Consider the following 21,848-nt stretch of genomic DNA (forward strand, 5'->3'; position numbering starts at 1 on the left):
TCACTTTGGCTATTAAACAATCTATGATGTCATGACAGTTTGATAAATATTATATTTTCTATTTCTATTGCTAAGTCAGAGGACAGAATAATAACTATATTGTTGCTATGCCTATACATTATTCAGTCCACCTTTGCTTAAGGTTTAATTGCTTTGGATGGGAAAAAAACAATTGGACCATGAGGCATAATTCTACCTATAAGGTGTTCAGAGGTACAGTGGTACCTCTACTTACAAATTTAATTAGTTCTGTGACCAGCTTCTTAAGTAGAAAAGTTTGTAAGTAGAAGCAATTTTTCCCATAGGAATCAATGTAAAAGCAAATAATGCGTGCAAACCGATTAGGAAAGAAATAAAATACACTCCAAGACCAGGGAAGTCTTAATACCACTCTACTACGCCCTGGTCCGACCACACTTGGAGTACTATATTCAGTTCTGGTCACCACACTTCAAAAGAGACACTGAAACTCTGGAGAAGGTGCAAAAAAGAGCAACCAAGATGATTAAGGGACTGGAAACCAAGACTTACGAAGAGAGACTGAGGGAACTGGGCATGGATAGCCTAGAGAAAAGGAGGGCCAGAGCGGACATGATAGCAGTCTACAAGTATACGAGGGGATGTCACAGAGAGGAGGGGATCACTTTAATCTCCAGGGCACCAGAGGGCCGGACGAGGAACAACGGCTGGAAGCTGACCAAGGAGAGATTCAACATGGAGATAAGGAGGAACTTCCTGACGATCAGAGCGATCAACCAATGGAACAACCTACCAGCGGACGTTGTGAACTCCAACACTCTTGACTTTTTAAACAGAAGATTGAACTGCCACTTGACTGGTGTGCTATAGGGTTCCTGCTTGGGCAGGGGGTTGGACCTGATGGCCTTCATGGTCCCTTTCAACTCTAACAATCAATCAATCAATCAATCAATCAATAAATAAATAAATAGCTCGGAATTTGGGTGGGAGGAGGATGAGGAAGAAAAGGAGGAGGGCCATTGCTGCCGAAGGAAGAAGGTGAGGTGACGGGAATAAAAAAAATTCAAAATTTTAAGGCTTAAAAAAATAAAAGAGGAGGAGCACGCACCTCCCATACACCTGGTGCGAGGCTGCCTCCCATACACTGTGCCAGAGAGAGAAACCCAGGGAGGCGAGAGGGGGAAACCGCCCACTCCTTTGACCAAAAGGCTGCTGCCTGCTTCCTCTCCTTCCCATGCTGAAGTACTTCCCTCTCCTCTCGCTTGCTTGCTTTGTAGCTGGCGCCTTTCCTTCACTGTTGTGACTCCTTCGTTTGGCTGAAGCTGAGTTGATCCATCCGGGGTGAAGTGCCCCCTTTTGCCCAGATGTTCCAGGAGGCAACCTCGCGCCGGGTGTATGGGAGGCAGCACGAGGGAGTCACCACAGCGAAGTGGTTTATTTCCTCTCCAAGCGCCCAGAGAAAGGAAAATGCTTCATTCACTCTGGACTGTCAAAGCCTCCTTAAGCACCACCAAAAGGCTCCTCTGGCAGCCCAGAAAAGCCCGAGATGACTGAGATTAAAGGGGGAATGGCAGGAAACTGGCCGGGCCTTCTGCCGCTCTCAAATTCCTGGGAAATTTTTCCGGGCTTGGGTTCTTAAGTAGAAAATGGTTCTTAAGTAGAGGCAAAAAAATCTTGAACACCTGGTTCTTATCTAGAAAAGTTCTTGAGTAGAGGCATTCTTACGTAGAGGTACCACTGTACTGCAGAAAAGCAAAACATCCATACCTCATGGATATTTTTATATGGCAACAAGTTCAGAAATAATACGTTTCAAGCTTCTTAGACCTGGTTAGATTTTTCTAATATAATCTGATGTTATATATTTTAATCTTGTTAATATTATTAAAGATAATATAATTGTACATATACTGAGAAGTAAACAATATTGAAGAAAGAATATGAATGCATATGCTATTACAGTTATATGTTCTTGTATCTTTAACAATTGAAGAGGGGTGTTTTGTGTATTTATTTATTTATTCATTTATTTGCTGCCTTTATAATTTTTACAAATAATGCAAGGTGGCAAACAACACACTTCCTCCTTTTATTTTCCTCATAACAACAATGATGTGAGATGTGTTAGGATAAGACAGGGGTAAGCAAAGTTGGCTCTTCTTTGACATGTGGATTGCAACTCCCACAATTCCTGAGCTAGCATGACTGGCTCAGGAATTCAGGGAGTTTAAGTCCACAGGTCATAGAAGAGCCAACTTTGCCTACCCCTGGACTAAGACTAGCCCAAAGTCACCCAGTCAGATTTTCTGACTAAGACAGGACTTGAATTCACTCTCTTCTGTTTTCTAGCCTGGTGCTTTAAGCACTAGATTAAACTTGTTTTAGTGGAGAGAAGATGGTAATTAATTAAAAGCTTATCTAAACTGAAAGTATTCTCTTTCAGCTTTTTAAATTAATATTTATGTCATCAAGATTAAATATAATTTTTGTTTTGATTGAAAAATTAAGAGGATGTAGAATGCTCAAGATGGGCATTACTGTTTACTATTATATTTAAAAGTGGCCTTTTTTATCTTAAAGCCTACATTCGATCTAATCAGATTATGGGCTGGGGAGAAAAGGCTATTGAAATACGGTCAGTGGAAACAGGACATTTGGATGGTGTATTTATGCACAAAAGAGCACAAAGACTCAAATTTCTATGTGAACGTAATGACAAGGTAAGATATATATGTATATATTTTCCACTTCTAATGCTCAGTTTAGCAGTTTTATAATTAACTGTGCAGAAGAGGAAGAATGAATGATGACACCAATCCTCTGACATTTGAGTGTGGGCAAAGGGATTAGAGATCCACTGTGGTTGATGCACATTGACCTTTTGATTCCTGGAATAAAAGCAAAGCTTTAATTAACACCAAAGAGCACGTAAGATGTCTTTCCACAGGGTTTTTCTGCTTCAAGTTGATATTGCACAGAAGCTTGGGTGTCACCATTAATGAACAATAATCCTTTCCATCCTGCCCCCTTCCAGATAGGTCAGGATTGAAATTCCCCTTAATTTTTGTATCTGTACATCACAAGAGGCATTATGACAGGAGTGGAAAAAACTGTCCTTGTTCTGTAAATAAATTCAGCCCCATGATTGTTTTCCGTTGGTTTCCCACCTTTTCTCCATTGTGTGATAAGTTTGTTTTCTCTTTGTCTCTTTCTTCACAGGTTTTCTTTGCCTCTGTGCGGTCTGGAGGAAGCAGTCAAGTTTATTTCATGACTTTAGGCAGGACTTCTCTTCTCAGCTGGTAGAAGCTCTCTAGTTTGGCAAGGAATTGCGGTCCTTTGGAGTCTTCATAACTTGGAATCATTTGCAACTGGAGTACAGACCTGACATGATGCATTCCAAACATGCTGTAGCATGTGCCAGCATCACTGGTGTTGGGTTCTTTTAATTTTTAAACTGAGGCTGCAGGGTGCAGCTGGTGCTTTTGGCCATCAGGTGCTATCTGATTTGGGATCCCACTAGAGAAAGAATCAGGTCTCTCCTTTTCCTCCTTTTCCCGCTCCAGATCTCCTAATGAATAAAGGAAGAGACTAACCAGGAAACCGTTTTTTGGAAGGAGGCAGGCGAAGGTGCAGGAGAGTGACATAGGTGGACGCTGTGTCACTGAAGCAGGGGGCAAATTTAATATAGTAATATTAACAATGTAATTTAATTGACGTTTCTTTTTCTTTTCTTTCTTTTGTAATGTGACTCTGTGGAAAAAGAGAAAGATGCAGGTTTTAAAAGTTAATATTTATAAAAATGTGAAAGGCACAGTGGTTTAGGGAAGGTGGGATGGTTTTCTTTTTAAGTTTTGGCCTGGGCCAAGAGTTCAGTCCTGCGTACCAAGTTTTGCCTAAAAAATCACAGTGAATGGTTTTTTTAAAACAATAATAATAATAGCATAGTTCATTTTTCTACAATGACTCTTCATTAGGCCAGAACTTGGTAATTTCAGTGTTAGCACTGCCTCAGTTAAAGGTTTAATTTTTGTTTAAACCTAAAATGTGCAACAGCTTTTACTACCAGCCTATGGGGAAACAAAATTCCAAACATGTTTATTTTTGTGCCTACCTCATTGTTTCTAATGCATACAATAAAAGAGGTGGTTTAGGTTTATATTTTGTTTTTAGACGAACCAGTACTAATATCCACTTAATTGTGATACCAAAACTATCTGATTACAGTTTTGACTGTTACTTTCATATCAGGTTTTAGGAGATCAGACCAGCCGTTGCTTGTAACGATCAAATTAGATTAAGGACTGGAATTCAGTGACTTAAGTAATTGTGTTTTTTTAATTTTGGAAGAAGTCTTTTAATTTCATTTTTAACAGTTTCATTACCGATGGAACTTAAACAAGTTTAGCCTAAAATCCAGAAAGTTTTACCTTTAACATGAGAGATTTAGTAACACACAAGTAACAAAAACTAGGCAAATTCAATACTTTTATAAGAAATTTGGAGTGTTTTCCTGTTCTAAAAATGCAATGCTCTAAACTATAAGAATGTAGTTAATTCTGTTCAAAATTTTTAAAGCAACATATACTTGTGTCTCAGTGTAAAATCTAAATTCTTGGATCTTTTTCTTTCCCTTCCCCATGTTTTTAAAGGGGAAAAGCTCCACAAAATTTTGTTTTAGCCAGAAGATTTTTGGCCTTTATAATAAATCTGTCAAGACTAATACTTTGAAAGGCTACATGTGTTTATTACTTGAGAAGACTTGAGTGTGTAATTATCTGTTGGTGATGTAATAATGCACAGTGTCATGATACAATAATTATGATTTTTTAACTTTTACAAAGGATATTGGGTAATTTAGTTGACAGTTGCCTTAAGTTCACTGTTTTAATCAGTGAATTGGATTCCAGTGTTTCATGGCATGAAAATTACTGACTTATGTGTCATTCTTCAGTTAAGAGGCTTTGGCAGATTAAGTAACATAGACCAAATGACTTGCTTTGTGTCAAACAGCACCAATTGAAGGAGCCTATATCTGAGTTAGTAGTACTTAGGTCATCAGTAAAGTGCAGTTTCTCTTTCTTAACTAACTTTCTTCTCTTTATTAAGCAATTTCTTTGAGGAGCTGGAAGGGTTTCTCCTTCCCTCAAAAGTTATCTTGTATAAAACAAATAGGAAAAAAATTCTGGTTTGATTTCTAAAAAAAACAAAAATTGTGTCTTTAATTGCTTGGATCTGGATAGCACTGAATGTCAGACCCAAGGTTACAGGTGACGTTCACTTCCCTTCATTCCTCTTAACAAACAGTCAAAAATCAACTCTAGATTGAATAGTGGAAAATGAATGGGATGCAGGAGATTGGTGTTGCCACCAGCAATAGGATCCTCTTTGGAACTGGAACTGTAGCATAAGATAATAAAGCCAATGGGCCAGAGGCACTGAGAAAAAGTTTTAGAATCACATTATGTGATTAAAACTCAATTAATTTTTGCCCTTGCCTATCATGCCACCATGCTTGTATGCATGTGTGTGTATACACACCCCAGTGCATACTCATACATATATATGCACACAGATATATGTATGTAAATATTTAAAAAGAGACTACTGTTCACAAATGAAAGAATGTTGCAATTTTGAAGAATTCTGCCAGATTAATATGCTGGTGAAGCTCTGTCCATCAGAGTGAAAAGAAGAAAAAAAATCCATGGTGGCTAATTTTACAAGTCAAAATCAGTGTTATGAAACCACTACATACGAAATGTTGAAATCCATTTTAAAGCAGTGCTGTTGGTAAGCATTAAGAGTACTCTTAGTTTAGTTTGAGCTTTAAGTAATAATTTCTGTATCCTATGTCAAAGTAATTCTAACTGTATGAATGCAGTGACTTTATTTTTATCGTATGCACATGTTATGTTGGAGAAAATGTTTACAAAAATGGTTTTGTTACACTAATGTGCATCACATATTTATGGTTTATTTCAAAGTGATTTTGTGGGGTTTAGGTTTTCATAGTGATAGCAGTACACATTTTTGTGTTTTTTTTAACCCCAGGTATTGCCACCTATGAAGATGCTTAAACAATAATACAAATGACAAAATTGCAGTAAAATTACTAATTGTAGAACTGCAAAATAGACTGGTGACAAAGAAACACCTAGCCTTTTTGCAGTGATGTCTAATTTTTTTTGTGTATTATAAATTACTGTTTCCCACCCATTTTTTCCTTAAATAAAGTAAAAATGGCACCTATGTGTATGTGGAAAGTATTTTGAGTAATTTTCTTTTCTCAAGAGAAAGCTTTTGGAGTGAAATTATGTAGGGTTCTTTAAATGATACTCTTTGTGAAAAACATATTTTGGAGGAAAAGGTAACACATAAAAAATGAGTGATGGTGTAAATGGTTATGTGGGAATGACTTTGGAAAATGGGGAAGAGGCACAAACAGCAGTGGGACCAATGGCAGCTTAGCCCACAAACAAGCGTGTGTGTGTGTGTGTGTGTGTGTGTGTGTGTGTTTGTCTGTGTAGGCCAGTGTTTCCCAACCTTGGCAACTTGGAGATATTTGGACTTCAACTCCCAGAATCCCCCAGCCAGGGGGATTCTGGGAGTTGAAGTTCAACTATCTCCAAGTTGCCAAGGTTGGGAAACCCTAGTGTAGGCAAACATCTCAGGTGGAAACTTCAGTAATTTCGGTGGGCTGTAAAGGCAAAAGGGGAGAAATGGACTTCCAGACTTGCAAGATTGATGGTAGCCTACTGAGAGAACCCAGACCAAAAGCACAAACAGATGGACTAAATTTACTTTATTGTAAGGTTATATCAATAGAATATTGCAAACCTGAAAGCACATCTCTCTTTTGTCCTTCTAATCTTAAGAAACTAATGAGGATTCCTTATCAGAGGTTTACCATGCTAACACTCATTTTGGAGATTTAGTTGCCCCAGCTGGGGTCTTTCCCTTTCTCCCCCGAAGTCATCCTAATAGACCAATGCAGATGCGTATCTATTCTGAAGTAAGGTAGAATTGACTTACCTCTCAAAACATAAAGTAGCTAAAGTATCTTCTTTTTCTTCCCCAAAGATTTAACTAGGGTTAAATATTAAGGTATACATACACGGAGCATTCATGCCAGGCATACATCATCTGTTATCACTGTGTGTATCATTGTGTATCACTGCATTTATATGCATGAGTGGTGGTTTTGGTTTCTTTGTTATTTCTATTTTTATTCTTATTCTAAATACCGTGTACTTTAGCCCTCATGCCTTAATACAGTTCCTATAAACAAGTATCACCATATGGGCAAACCCTAATTTACCTATCCTGTTTTTTCCTATTATTTTCAGGAGGGCACTAAAAATAATTAAGAGACCATACAAATGTGTAGATATGTGTGTCAGAAGTTAATATGAGGAAATTGCATGGAGAGAAGTGTGAATTGGTACAAATAAGATTGTGAGATAATATATAGTGAATATAAATGCTAATGTTTCCTGAAACAAAGTGATTTGATTGGATGGGGAGGTGGTTCTTAGATTAAAATTCTTAGATTGGGAGTACAGTGGTCCCTCGATTTTCGCGGGTTCGAACTTCGCGAAACGGTTATACCACGGTTTTTCAAAAATATTAATTAAAAAATACTTCGCTGTTTTTTCCCCCTATACCACAGTTTTTTCCACCCAATGAAGTGATACGTCATCGCCAAACTTTCATCCGCCTTTAATAAATATTTTTTTAAATAAACTTTAATAAATAAACATGGTGAGTAATAATCTAAATGGTTGCTAAGGGAATGAGAAATTGCAGTTTAGGGGGTTAAAGTGTTAAGGGAAGGTTTGTGATACTGTTCATAGCCAAAAATAGTGTATTTACTTCCACATCTCTACTTCACGGAAATTCGACTTTTGCGGGCGGTCTCGGAACGCATCCCCCACGAAAATCGAGGGAACACTGTATTTTGAAATAAGAATGGTATGAATCACAGTCGACATATTGAAAAACTTGCAGTATCTGACAAAAGATCCATAAGAGTTTTGCTGGGTGTCCACAAGGTTGGCTTTATATTAGTTGCTTTCTCATACATGTATCCCACCTTTTGTATGCTTGCTCAAGAAAGGACACATCGCTCTGTCCTTCTCATTTTCTTCCCAACAGGAGCCCTGTGCTTTGGCTGATGGAGAAAGACTTGTCCAAAGTTTTCTAGGAAGCTTTTAGGGCAAAGTAGACTTGATCCTCAATATCCGTGAGGATGACCCAACATCTTAGCTGTTCCCCACATTGATTCTTTTCTGCCAGAACATGCATTAGTTTTCAAAATCTGTGAAAAAGCATATTGATTCCTGATTATGTTTATTGTCAGGGTTATCCTTTTAACACTTTGGCTCAGTTTGTAAAACATTAAAAATACATCCCAATAATAAACTAAGCTTTATTTCTTTTATGTTGGACTTCTTTTTTTTCAGGCCAGCTTGTTTTATTCATTCATTATTAATTATTATTCACTGCGTTGTGCAAAATCAAAAATATAAACTAAATAAAATTAATTAAATAATTTAGTCCTAACTGAAATATTTGAGGATCACTCATGGATTAGACGTTGAGGCAGGAACTCAATCTTTATTAACTTGTAATTCAGCACATAACTCTGACAGAACTCAGCTGTCGTTCAGTGACAGATCCGTTTTATACAATAACCAACAATACAACAACCAATCACAAACCGTATACTGTATTTCCCACTTCTAGTGGCGCCCTCTGGCGTCTCTCCAGAACACTACACTAATCTACATTAGATCTAGAGTTAATCTGGAGTTAAGCAACCACCATCTTCCTGTGAGCACACTAAATGTTGAGATTTCGTTCTCGGCAATGACAACCACAGTAGAAGTGACCAATTACAAAGCAGTCATTTGCCATTAGGCAAACCAGTTTTTTTACTACTCTCCATTTCCCTCAGTTTAGCCTGACAAAACAATATTTTGGGTTATTGAAAGTACTATTTTCTTATTAAAGCAACCCCACCCCCAAAGAAAACCAGTTTGTTTTAAAATGTTCAGTACACTGAGCCAAACTTTCCCAATCAGATATTCCCTAAATGCATTTGATTTCAACTCCTGATGCAATCCCCAACTTTTTTGTCACTGGCCACACTGATTGTGTGTATGCTACATGTTGAAATCGACCATATCTGTTTGAGAGATATTGCACATGTACTTCTTCCCAGGCAAGAAGAATGAATTACAAAATTTAAAATACAATTACTGCTTGACAAAAATTTGTGGAAGATCTAAACCTATATGCTTTTCAAAATAATCATGGCACATCCTAATTGTCTCAGTCTGTGTCTGTTTTTGTAGATCTTTAAAAAAAAGAAAAATAAAGTTGGATGAATGAGAAATTTAAGTGTTATTTCTTAGTGTCTTACTATCTTTCTTTCTTGTCATGAGAAAAAAATATATTTTAAAATACATTCATGTTTTATGCACATGCACACACCAAATTAAGATTCCATTAATTTCTATTCTAAATTTTCTTAGTTTTTTAGTCATGCAATTGGCATGGACTTGTTGTTTCTTTTTCCTACATTATATTCAGTCCAGTCCTTAAAATGAAACAATTGTCTGAGTCTTGCATGTGTTCTCAGTCACTTTTTGTAATTGTAGATGATACTGTATTTTTGGGAAGAAATAGACTATGAGATTGTGTAAATGTACTTTCTGAACTATCTGAGTAACAACAAATAGTTCAGAAGTGCTATTCCATTACAACACGCTAGGGTTTTGAAACTCCTGTGAAAAGTACGTGCTGTACATGGAAATAAATGCTCACTTTTTTCCCCCTATCATTCAGTTTATTTTAACTTTAATATGTAAAATCCTCTACCATTGAATAACATTCCCAAACTATATTGCTCAAAAAAATAAAGGGAACACTCAAACAACACTTCCTAGATCTGGATGAATGAAATATTCTCATTGAATATTTTGTTCTGTACAAAGTTGAATGTGCACAACAGCATGTGAAATTGATTGTCAATCAGTGTTGTTTCCTAGGTGGACAGTTTGATTTCACAGAAGTTTGATTTACTTGGAGTTATATTGTATTGTTTAAGTGTTCCCTTTATTTTTAGGAACTACACTTATATTAGGAACTACATTTACTCATTATTCATTTGTTTTTAGGACACGAGTTGAGATATTCCTCTTTAGTTGTGCTTTTTCAGTATGCATTAGCTAAGATATTTTAATTGTTTATAATATATTCAATGATTTGTCTTCTGACAGAATACATTGAAATAAGTTGAAAAAGAACATATTCCAGCCATTCATACCAAGAAATCTAGATCCTCACAGTCTAATTAGTTGGTATCAGAAAGAAAAGAGGTTGGATACAAAATTTGATATTCATCATTCAGTAAATTAAGCTCTTTGATCACATAACTTTATTTGATCTACTTGTTGACAGAGTAAGATGTGACTTCCAATTTGAAAAGGAGGAATACATAGATATTTCAATTCCGTCTAGTTTATAATTCCTAGGGATTACACTATTTATTTTTATTGATTGATTGATTTGATTTGATTTTTATGCCGCCCTTCTCCTTAGACTCAGGGTGGCTTACAACATTTTAGCAATAGCACTTTTTAACAGAGCCAGCATATTGCACCCACAATCCGGGTCCTCATAAGCAATAGCAATAGCATTTAGATTTATATACCGTTTCATAGTATTTTTATAGCCCTCTCTAAACTCTTTACAGAATCAGCATATTGCCCCCAACAATCTGGGTCTTCGTTTTACCCACCTCAGAAGGATGGAAGGCTGAGTCAACCTTGAGTTGGTGGTGAGATTTGAACTGCTGAACTACAGCTAGCAGGGAGCTGAAGTAGCTGCAGTGCTGCACTCTAACCATTGCACCACCCCAATATACATTCTAAAAGAGTGTCCAAATCAGCAATAACACCTGTATAACCCTCATCAATATAAACAAATATTTAAAAATTGCCAAGGTTAACAAAAATACAATATTGGTGAGTGGGTTAATGGTAACATACTAACTCATTTGTCAATTTAAAAAAACATTCATCAGAAATTATTTGGTAAGGCAAAACAACTATGTATTTAAAAATCCACATAGCTTCCTTTTTATATCTGATTGATGCTTTATTTGGCATTGTTTCAATACAAATAAATAATGATGGCCCTTTGTCAATTTATTCTTTCCCCTGGCATTCAACCTGAATGTAAATTTAAGGCCATTATTCCATGTTCTTCATTCACAGATGAAACAGTAGCTAATTATTTAGGAAGCCCCATTATTATTATTATTATTTATTCGATTTGTATGCCGCCCCTCTCCGAAGACTCGGGGCGGCTCACAACATGTAACAACAAATCATAATAAACTAACAATTTTAAAATGTTTAAAGATTTAAAAGACCCCATATACTAACAGACATACACACACGCATACCATATATAAATTAAACATGCCCAGGGGGAGATGTTTCAATTCCCCCATGCCTGACGACAAAGGTGGGTTTTAAGGAGTTTACGGAAGGCAGGAAGAGTAGGGGCAATCCTAATCTCCGGGGGGAGTTGGTTCCAGAGGGCCGGTGCCGCCACAGAGAAGGCTCTTCCCCTGGGGCCCGCCAACCGACATTGTTTAGTTGATATGATAAATCCATCAAGTTTGATACCCCAAACAAGCTCACTGGGAAAACTCTGGCTGAAGGACTCAAAAGCAGATTTCCACCTAGCAAGAGTTTTGACAAGCTGGAGCTTATGCATACAATTTCTATGGATGCACTATTGGCCAGTGAGGCTGCTTGCCCAGAGCAGAGTTCATTCAGGTCTATTGATTTGTTTTTCAAATTTACGCAACTGCCCATTTTACAAAGCTAGTGAGTCCGCGACAAAGGTAAAAAGTAAAGATAAGGATTAATTTTCATCACAAAAGACTTCCAAATAACCCTATTATTTCAGCTGTTGGTGTATTTAGTTGATCAGTCCTATCCCTGCCCCTTCTGATTTTTTTAACTCTCAAAGATTGCATTCATAAGGACTGCATTGAGGTGCATTGAGTTGTGTCTACTGATCCAGCATGGGAACAGTAAGAAATACTGGTGGGAACAATGAGAAATACTGCTGATTCAGTATGGATGCTAGGGGTCAGGACATAATGTGTTTCGCTGTTGGGATGCTTCCTCCTTATTTAAAGAAATCTCTTGAGAAAGGACCTTGATGGGCAACATTTCTTCAGTTGTGTGAAATGTATCTGTCCATAAACTTCTCCTTTTTATCTTTTTTCTTTCTGTTTTAAAAAAAAGGATAAACTTATCTTGTTGGGTCAACCACTTTGAAGGACTTAGCTTTCAACTGTTGCATCATTGAGTACTAGCCTTTAGTGTGTTATCTAGAAAACACTGACCAGACTGAAGCTATTAGATAGTAAATGCCAATTAACCTTTATTTATAGAGCCCAAAGTCTCCAAAGGTAACATAATCTTACCCATCTCTTGATTTCTACCAATGGAATGGAATGGAATGGAATGGAATAGAATAGGTTTTATTGGCCAAGTGTGAAGAAATTTGTCTTGGTGTTTATGTTCTCAGTGTACATTAAAAAAATACATTAATCAAGAATCATACTTAATGATAGTCTGGGTTCAAATAAGCAATCAAATCATATTAGGAACCAGTCAATATAAGTTGTAAGGATACAAGCAACAAAGTTGCAGTCATACAGTCTTTAGCGGGAGGAGATGGGTGATGGGAACAATGAAAACATTATTAGTAATGCAGACTTAGTAAATAGTTTGACAGTTTTGAGGAAATTATTTGTTTAGCAGATTGATGACATTTGGGGAAACTAATGTAAAAGTAATATGAATAAGATTATATTCCCATATAAGAGTATTACTTTGGGATAACTTCCGTTTATACACACATCTTGCTTTCCTTGATATAAAGACAGTCTACCAAGAATTTTTAAGGGAGGAATGCACATTGTCTTCAATCAGTTCCCCAAGCTAACCTGAATTCAACTTCCAATGATCTATTGTTGTGTGCCAAAAGTAGCATTTTCTAACCTTTGTTTGCATCAGTGACCAGTGATATGCAGTCTGATTACTTCATTTCATTGTAGGCAAATTCCTCTCCTTCAGTTGACTTGATCTAAAATGAGCAATACCTTGAAATCAGCTGAAAATCAGACCCATGATGTCATGTGCAGTCCAAACTAGGGGTCTGCTACTGAGTTCTTACTGGATCAACTTTTTCCTATTTTGTACTGAGTGTTCTAGAGTAATTCAGTGTAACTATTTCCAAAGGCTGTGCAATTGACAAGTTAGATATAGAAAGGAATGGAGGTGGAGCACTACTGACATTGTATGAAGAAAATAGGTGACAAGGTATTTGGTTTCTCTGATTTACAATGTACTGGATACTGTTTCATTCCGCTAAGCAAAATTCCTAATATGGGTTTATGCAAAGTCCCAATTCTTTCTGAAGCAACAAATGACAACTACAGCCAGGAAAGACATTGCACAGATTTTTTCGGCGCACCAATTGCTTCTTTTCTTATATCAAGACATCTCACTCACAATCAGTTGTGCTTCGTGGATTATTACACTCATGATGAGACATCACTGCTATGTGAGCTGACCAGTAACCAATGGACTTCTGGGTGGAGGTCTAGGTGCTAGTTGGTATTTATGAAGCTTTATATGACTTATGGCCAAAAGAGTGCCATATGAATACAGTGATACCTTGTCTTACGAACTTAATTGGTTCCGGGATGAGGTTTGTAAGGTGAAAAGTTCGTAAGACGAAACAATGTTTCCCATAGGAATCAATGGAAAAGCGAATAATGCATGGAAGCCCAAAACTCAGAAACCCGGAAGCCAAGACCTCACTGCTGAAGGAGGCTTGAGCCTCTCAGTCCTTCCCGACCCTCCTGCACATTGCTCTCGGCTGCAAGGATCCCCCATAGTAGGCTGGCAGAACTGCCTGCCGAGCGCTTTTGCCCGGCGGGAGGCGAAGTGCTGGGGTGGGGGGTGTCAGTCCGTCCCTCCTGCCTCCCCCCCCAGCCAAAAACTTAAAACCTCGCACCGCTGCAGCACCGCCGCCGGCCTGCTTAAACCCCGGGTTCGTATCTTGAAAAGTTCGTATGACGAGGGGTTCGTAAGACGAGGTATCACTGCATATGCCATTGTCCATGACCATTCAGTAACATCCAACAATTAACAAGCTTCAGGTTCCTTCTATTAAGTAATGTCATCTTACTAGACCCAAGGAGTATAGCTTTTCCGTTGCTGCATCAACATTCCCCATAAGCGTTGTGTGGTCCTGACACTGCCTACTTTCAAATGACTTCAAATCCTTGCCTTTTCTCTCTAAGCTGGGATCTGATCCCGCTGTATAGAGTGCTGATGAGATCACATTTGTAATACTGTGTTCAGTTCTGGAGACCCCATTTACAAAAGATATTGATAAAATTGAACGGGTCCAAAGACGGGCTACAAAAATGGTGGAAGGTGTTAAGCATAAAACCTATCAGGAAAGACTTAACGAACTCAATCTGTATAGTCTGGAGGACAGAAGGAAAAGGGGGAACATGATCGAAACATTTAAATATGTTAAAGGGTTAAATAAGGTTCAGGAGGGAAGCGTTTTTAATAGGAAAGTGAACATAAGAACAAGGGGGACACAATCTGAAGTTAGTTGGGGCAAAGATCAGAAGCAACGTGAGAAAATATTTTACTGAAAGAGTAGTAGATGCTTGGAACAAACTTCCAGCAGATGTGGTTGGTAAATCCACAGTAACTGAATTTAAACATGCCTGGGATAAACATATCCATGCTAAGATAAAATACAGGAAATAGTATAAGGGCAGGCTAGATGGACCATGAGGTCTTTTTCTGCGGTCAATCTTCAATGTTTCTATGTTAGCAGTCTCCACCTGTATGGCAAAATAAATAATACCTCCACCCCTTCCACCTCCAATACGCATGTTGGAATGCAATATTCATTGTTACACTATTTTCACCCTTTTAGCCATAGAATTGTATATGTGTGAGTGACTATATCTAAGAAAAAGCTAGACAGTCCAGATAAGAAATGTGAGACTCCATCCTAATTAACTTGCTACAATTAAAGCTGATTATTTACTTTTACAGTTTTCAATGTTTTTCATTTCAGACCAGTACTAAAGACATTTCCTGAATTCCATGCTACTCTTGCTTTTCTGATTTTGCCAGCTAAGTGGAGCCTGATGAGGTATAAGTGGCAAAGAATACATAACTATTTCCAAGAAAAATAGGGTTGTAAAGAGGTCCTTTATCTCCAGTGGTGCTATTTGTTCTAATGATTCTGGAGAAAATAGTTCCAAAGAAAGAATCCATTATATTCTTCACTTTCTGAATTAAAATGTTTAAATTCTTCAGTTACTCTCCTACAACTATTTAAAACACAAGTGATCAGGTTAACTTTGAGTTCAAGGAGAATTATAAAGGGAAGGTCTGTTGCAGTATAGCATAAATATGTTAGAATAGGATTGTATTATAATTATATATATCTGGACCTCTAGCATAAAAATGCTCTGCTTATTATAATCCAGGATAGGAGGGCACTAAACTTGCCTAGTCTGCATTCCTGGTAATTACAACAGGGAAACAAAAGGGCTCAATAAACATCTCACTGATAAACAAAGTTTACTCCAGACAGGACGTTATAGGATCAAAGGGGGAGATTTACATTGCCTGAAGCATACACAGGACGATAGGATGACTAAGGAAGATTAATTGATATAAGGCAGAAAGCTTCAGAGAAATTAGGTGTGAGAAACATCTACTCTGAGGAAGAGTTTCTAGGAAATTGTTTTGTGATATCTGTGGGAATAGGAAGAACTCAAAGATGTGTTTGAAGTTATGTTATTGGATGTATCACTTGGCATGTACGTGTAATTATCCCCATTTCCTTATGTTCCCAAATAAAAAGAGGTACATGGCTCTATACCGTGTCATTTCACTCAGAGAGAGAATGTGTCCAAGTCTCCTTTCTAGGATTCGCGTTCGTGAGTGACCCCACACGGCTGGGTTGCTCTTAGCCCCATTGAAGACATTGTCTTCATCAGGGACTTTGACAGCATCCACAAAGGCCACCATGTACTGTATATCATTTTATGTGACAGGCCAAAGAATTAAGAGTTCCCGTGCACTTGCATAATTGCTGATGAGGCTTTGCCATTTCCAATTCTTCTTCATTCAGCCATTTGTCAACATGAGTGTAGTTTCATCCAGCATGCAATGATGAACCATCTCTTGATCTAGAAGTCTTCATTCTGGAATTTCCACATGCTACATAAACTTACACCTACTCAGATCAAACTTTCTGCCTCCATTATCTGCTTTAAAAGAGTTGTACATTTTCATCATTTCAAGATATTTGATCATACCTTAACATATATAAATATATAAAGCAAAGCTATACAATAAAATGATAGGACAATATGATAAATATTGGCATGTTTGGAGAATGTGGAGTGAATGGAATGATTGGTTTTTATGCTTTGGGGGATTTTAGATTTTTAATTAATTGGATTTTTGTGTATCATGTGTTGTGAGCCGCCCCGAGTCCTCAGAGAGAGCGGCATAGAAATCGAATGAATGAATGAATGAATGAATGAACGAACAAACAAACAAACAAATAAATTCCATTTTCAGGATACTAGATGATCAAAACCCACCTATAATCCATATCAAAATAATATCTGTAGCATCTGGTACATGGAGAAATCACACTTTGGTTGTTTTCTAGAATTTGCCTGACAAGTAGGATTTATGAGATTCAGAGGTATTTGAAAGTAGAGATTAAAAACATCACCTAAATATTATCAAATTCTGAATCCCATGAGTCCTAGTCTGCTTGGCCACAAATGATGAACAATTCAGTTGCAGTTGAATAATATTTGCAGGTTGCATGTTATCACGTTTGCTTTATAGATATCGTTGTTAATGTCATCTAAAATGTCATAGAAGCCTGGGATTTTAAACAGATTCAAGAACATTTCAAGGGAAATAGATCCACCTAATCATTTATCAGAGATTCATGCTGCCCCCACCCTTTCACAAGAGCCTAAAGACCCATCTGTGGCAACAGGCCTGGGGCCATGAGACATTAGTCCCCTGGCCGATGAAGGGAATGTATGTCTAACTGTCTAAAGTGAAATTGCTTAGTTTTTAAGGATTTGGGGTTTTGGTTTAGTTAGATTAATGTTAAATTTGGATTTAGGATGTTTTCTATTGTTCTTTTATATGTTGTAAACTGCTCCAAGTCTTCGAAGAGAGGCAGCATATAAGTCCAATTAATTAATTAATTAATTAATTAATTTTCCTAATCACATGAGTCTGGGGGGGAGGGAAGTCCTACTTTATCTAAAACTACTTTAGAGGTTTAAAATAATACCCTTTCTAAAAGAAGTACAATAGCATACAACTGTTTAGGAAGGAACAATTCTTCACTTTCTTAGTATCCAGGAAGTTCCCAAAATAGAAATGAAAACTCATAAGGTAAAAACATCCATAAAACACCAATATTGAACTACACATTAATAGCTCGATAGTTTAGAATTTATCTAAACAAAAAAGGATTACAAATTGAGGGCAAATATCTATCTTCTTTGGGATGGAGTCTTTCACTTAATATATGACTTAATTTTGCCTCAGGATAGCAGGACCATAGCAGCCGACACAGTGATCTAATTAAAAGAGGAGGCTTTGAAATTCTAGGCCAAAATTATTTAGTTGTTTTAAGAGACGAGTGAATTAAGAGGCTTACTTGTGACTCTAGGGACCACAATTCATTTTCTTTAAAAACATTGAACATTGAGTACAATTTGGAAGTCTTGTGGTCTTTAATCCTTAAATTCTTGAGAACTAAAAAGTTCTTTTTAAAAAACAAATTCCAGGCAACAATAAATCTATTTTCTGTGATTAAAGCAATACAGCACTTGAATATCAATTCACAATAAATTTTCTCCAAAGAAGACAATTATATAGAACTGGAGTTCACCAATTGACTTGAGTAGGATGATAATTTGTTCAGAAGTATATATTTCCATAGGAAGAATAGAACAGTGATTCAATTCAAGACAAAAATATATGAAAGTAAGTCATAGGAGCGGTTTCGTAGAATTGCCTAATATAAGACATCCTCCAAAAGTAAGACATAGGAGACGTTTCGTTTCGCAGCATTCCCGAACAGAACATATATAACACTTCTGTCCATAAATTGCATCCCAAAACGCTGCATCAATCAGATTTAAAACACATCCAACACAGAAGTAGTATATAATGGTACGGCAGTAGTAAGAAATTCTTGATAGGATTCACAGTTTGTCTGGTTATGCTGGTTTGTGATGACAACTACTGTACAGTATATAATAAATGATCATTTTTTTGTTCAGCAGTAAATGTGAATTCTTTTTTATTAAAAAAAAATAAGACATCCCCTGAAAATAAGACGTAGCACATCTTTGGGAGCAAAAATTAATATAAGACATTGTCTTATTTTTGGGAAACAGAGTAGTTTCTAAATCCATAAAATCTTACATGTTCATATAAACTAATTGTTATTTTAGAAAGGTCCTAAGAAGGAACTCCCTACTGAGAACTGTCTACATAGCTTCTTGCTGATTTAGATTTAGAATTTAAAGGTTCCCATCTGTAAGCTATCCCATCTGTAATGGAGTGCTTCTGTGATTTGCCAAAACAATCCTCCTGGGCAACAAAAAAGGTTAAAGAGCCTGTCTCTGAAATCCCGACATAATGTTTTCCAGTAACTGTAGCTGCACACAACATGCTTTAAATTTAAAAAATCCCTAAATATCATGTGGGAATTATAATTCTTTACCACTTTAGTAAGAAACTGATTAGCATTGGCAAATCTCCATCTCTTACTCGGAAACCATGTTGACAATATAAATTTAGATTTCCAAAGAATTCAGGGGAGTAGCCATGTAGACACGAAGAAAAAGATTAACGAAAAAAAACTCATTTTAAACAAAATAATTTAAATTAGTTAGGTACAATATACAATATGATATGATAACTTATATTTGAGTAATCGGAATACATGGCTAGGTTCATAATACATTTTCACCCTTATAGGTCAGTGCTTTCCAACTGTGGCAAATTGAAAATGAGTGGACTTCCGTTCCCAGAATTCTTAACAAGGGAAATATTAGCTGTGGAATCCTGGGAATTGAAGTCTACATATTTGCAAACAGCCAGAGCTGGGAACCCCTGCGATAGGCAAATAGATGAAAGGGCTGCTGGCTTTAGATTGAATTGAATTGAAATAGTCAATCAACATGAAGAACAGCAAAAAAAACCTCTTTCTTTCCTCTACACCTGATGACAAATTGTACCAGTAAGTCACTGTTGACTTAGGGGCAGAGCGGCACAGTGGTTTTGGGGCAGGGTGGCACAACAGTTAGTTCGAGCCTGGTTCCATAAGACCAGGTGAGCTCTTTCTGCTTGCTCCCTGGCTCCTACCCACCAGCAGTTTAAAAACATGCGATATTGCAAATAGATAAATAAGTACCACTTTGGTGGGAAAAATATAGCTGCGTTTGTGTCAGAGGTGGGTTCCTTCCGGTTTGGACTGGTTCAATAGAACCACTAGCAAACTGGTGGTGACATTACAATCACGTTTCTCCATCACATTTCACTCAATCAATTCCAACATCTCACAAAAGAAAAATAAGTTGAAATTGATTGGGTGAACTTTTTGAGTGAATGCTTTATAATGGGGGAGACAGGTCCCATCCTACTTCTAAAGCCCATTATGACATGGAGCCACAATGTGGCCCTGTATCGTCTCAGCTCAACTATAACTGCCTGTGTTGGGATGCCCCACTTCCCCATCTCCCCATCAGCCAGCTGAGCATGGGCATGCTGCTTACGGGCTCACTGGCCTTTAGACACCATTCTAAACTGGTGAGGAGTTTATTTTCTCCCCTCCATGGGGTGGGTGACAGAGAGAGAAATAGAGAGAGGCAAAAAAGAGGGTAGGAAAAGAGAGAGCAAGAAACAGAGAGAGGGGAGGTAAAGAGAGAAAGAGATAGGGAGAAAAAGAGAAATGATATTATATATATTTTCTTTTCTTATTGTTGCTACACGTAATATTTCAAAAACAGAAAAAGTCACCCCCAAGAAGTCTTTGAGGCCTGAATGCTAAGAGGCACAGATTTCCTCTGCCACCCTGCCCTGAAGCAAATCAAATGGGCTAGGGTCTCCCCCCTATGCAGCCCCATCAAGTCCATTTGCAAAACTGTGAAGTGCAGTTCCAAATGTTCAGCTTGCTCTCCCTCCTGCCCAGCGCCAGCACCACAGCCACAGCAGAGAAGGTACGCACCCTGCCTGCTCCACTTTCGCTGGTTCCACACTGCCACCTCCCAGGCAGAGCACAACATTTGTTTGCTTGCTGGTTGCCTCCAATGAGGGACCTGCACTCCACCGAGGTGGTAAAGAGGGAGAGGAAAGGGAGGGTCTCCCCAACAGGATCTAGGTTGGAGTTGCCTTATTTTGTGTGAATCTCTAATGCTTGGCTTTGCCTTCCAGCCTCCACTCCTCCTCCACAGACCAAGTGGTTGGATTCACATGACACGTGAAGTTGGATAGGAGTGCATGGATAGAGAGAGAGAGAAAAGAGAGAGACAGTAAAAGAGAGAGACAGGGAGGGAGGCAGGGAAAGAGAGAAGGAGGAAAAAGAAAAAAGGGAAAGAAAGAGGGGACGGGGGAGGGAAAGAGAGAAATAATATTACAAAAGTTACTCTTTATTATTGTTGCTTAATATTTCAAAAGCAGAAAAATAAAGGAGCATAAAAATGCATTTATCATGTTTTTCTTAGAACATTTTGTTTGTTTGTTTGTTTGACTAATATGCTGCTGCCTGGATGGGGGGGGGAACGCAGTGGGGTAGCGAAAATGGAACTCCACCCCAGAGCAACCAATTTGCACTGAAAGATATTGAAAGAAAATGCAGGGCATCCTGCATAAGCCACACCCACAGTGTGGTAGTAAAACGTTTGATAGCCCTTCACTGCTTATATGCCACCCCACTCCGAGGAATTAGCTGAACTCTACATTGTTTATCATTATTTTAGGTAGTAAAATATCATTATATAGGTTAAATAAATGTACAGGACTGCTCCTCGCTCATACTTTACTGCAGTCAGTAAGGGCCCACAGAGTTGGCCTTCTCCAGGTCCCGTCTGCCAAACAATGTCGGTTGGGGAAGAGCCTTCTATGTGGTGGCTCTGACCCTTTGGAATCAATTGCCCCTAGAGATTTGCATTATCTCCTCCCTACTGGTCTTCTGGAAAGCCGTCAAGACCTGGGTTTTCCAGCAGGCCTGGAATTAGGATTGAATGTTAGTATGTATGGGTTTTTTATATACTGTAGTAGTTTTTGTATTGTAGATTTTATTGATGTTTTTAATTGGTCTTTCTATCTGTATTATATTTATAACTGTTGTTAGCTGCTCAGAGTCCATTTCAGAGTGAGCAGCATATAAATGAAATGAAATAAATAAATAACCTTATTGGCCCGTTGCAATAAATAAGTGAGTTTTGGGTTGCAGTTTGAGACTCCATCTCTAAAATGTTCACCATCATTGATATAGATAGACTACCAGAATGATTTATACCAGCTTGACTTTTTCAATTCTCCAATGGAGTACTTAAACACTGCTACAATCAATTATCTTGCTATTGATTATCGCCTTGTATTTTTTTATCCTTCTTTGCATAATGTGTCCAAAATATCAATACTCTTCATATTCTGAGTCTTCTTTAAACCCAGCTC

The 21,848-nt window shown here is 37.6% G+C and overlaps 2 protein-coding genes across 5 annotated transcripts in view; both read left to right on the plus strand.

The window, feature by feature from the left end:
* MAP4K4 (mitogen-activated protein kinase kinase kinase kinase 4) overlaps nt 1–6,228 on the plus strand; it is a 159,257-nt gene extending 153,029 nt beyond the window's left edge. For all 4 annotated transcript variants that reach the window (XM_070751036.1, XM_070751037.1, XM_070751038.1 and 1 more), the window contains 2 exons: nt 2,560–2,699; nt 3,199–6,228. In XM_070751036.1, the coding sequence (XP_070607137.1) occupies nt 2,560–2,699; nt 3,199–3,282 (224 nt within the window). In that variant the 3' untranslated portion in view covers nt 3,283–6,228. The remainder of the gene's footprint in view (nt 1–2,559; nt 2,700–3,198) is intronic.
* Nucleotides 1–21,848, plus strand: part of LOC139166873 (complement factor H-like) — a 1,233,958-nt gene that overhangs the window by 502,089 nt on the left and 710,021 nt on the right. The window lies entirely within an intron of this gene.

This window comes from Erythrolamprus reginae, chromosome 4 (genome assembly GCF_031021105.1).
Source record: "Erythrolamprus reginae isolate rEryReg1 chromosome 4, rEryReg1.hap1, whole genome shotgun sequence".
In the NCBI taxonomy this organism is placed as follows: Eukaryota; Metazoa; Chordata; class Lepidosauria; order Squamata; family Dipsadidae; genus Erythrolamprus; species Erythrolamprus reginae.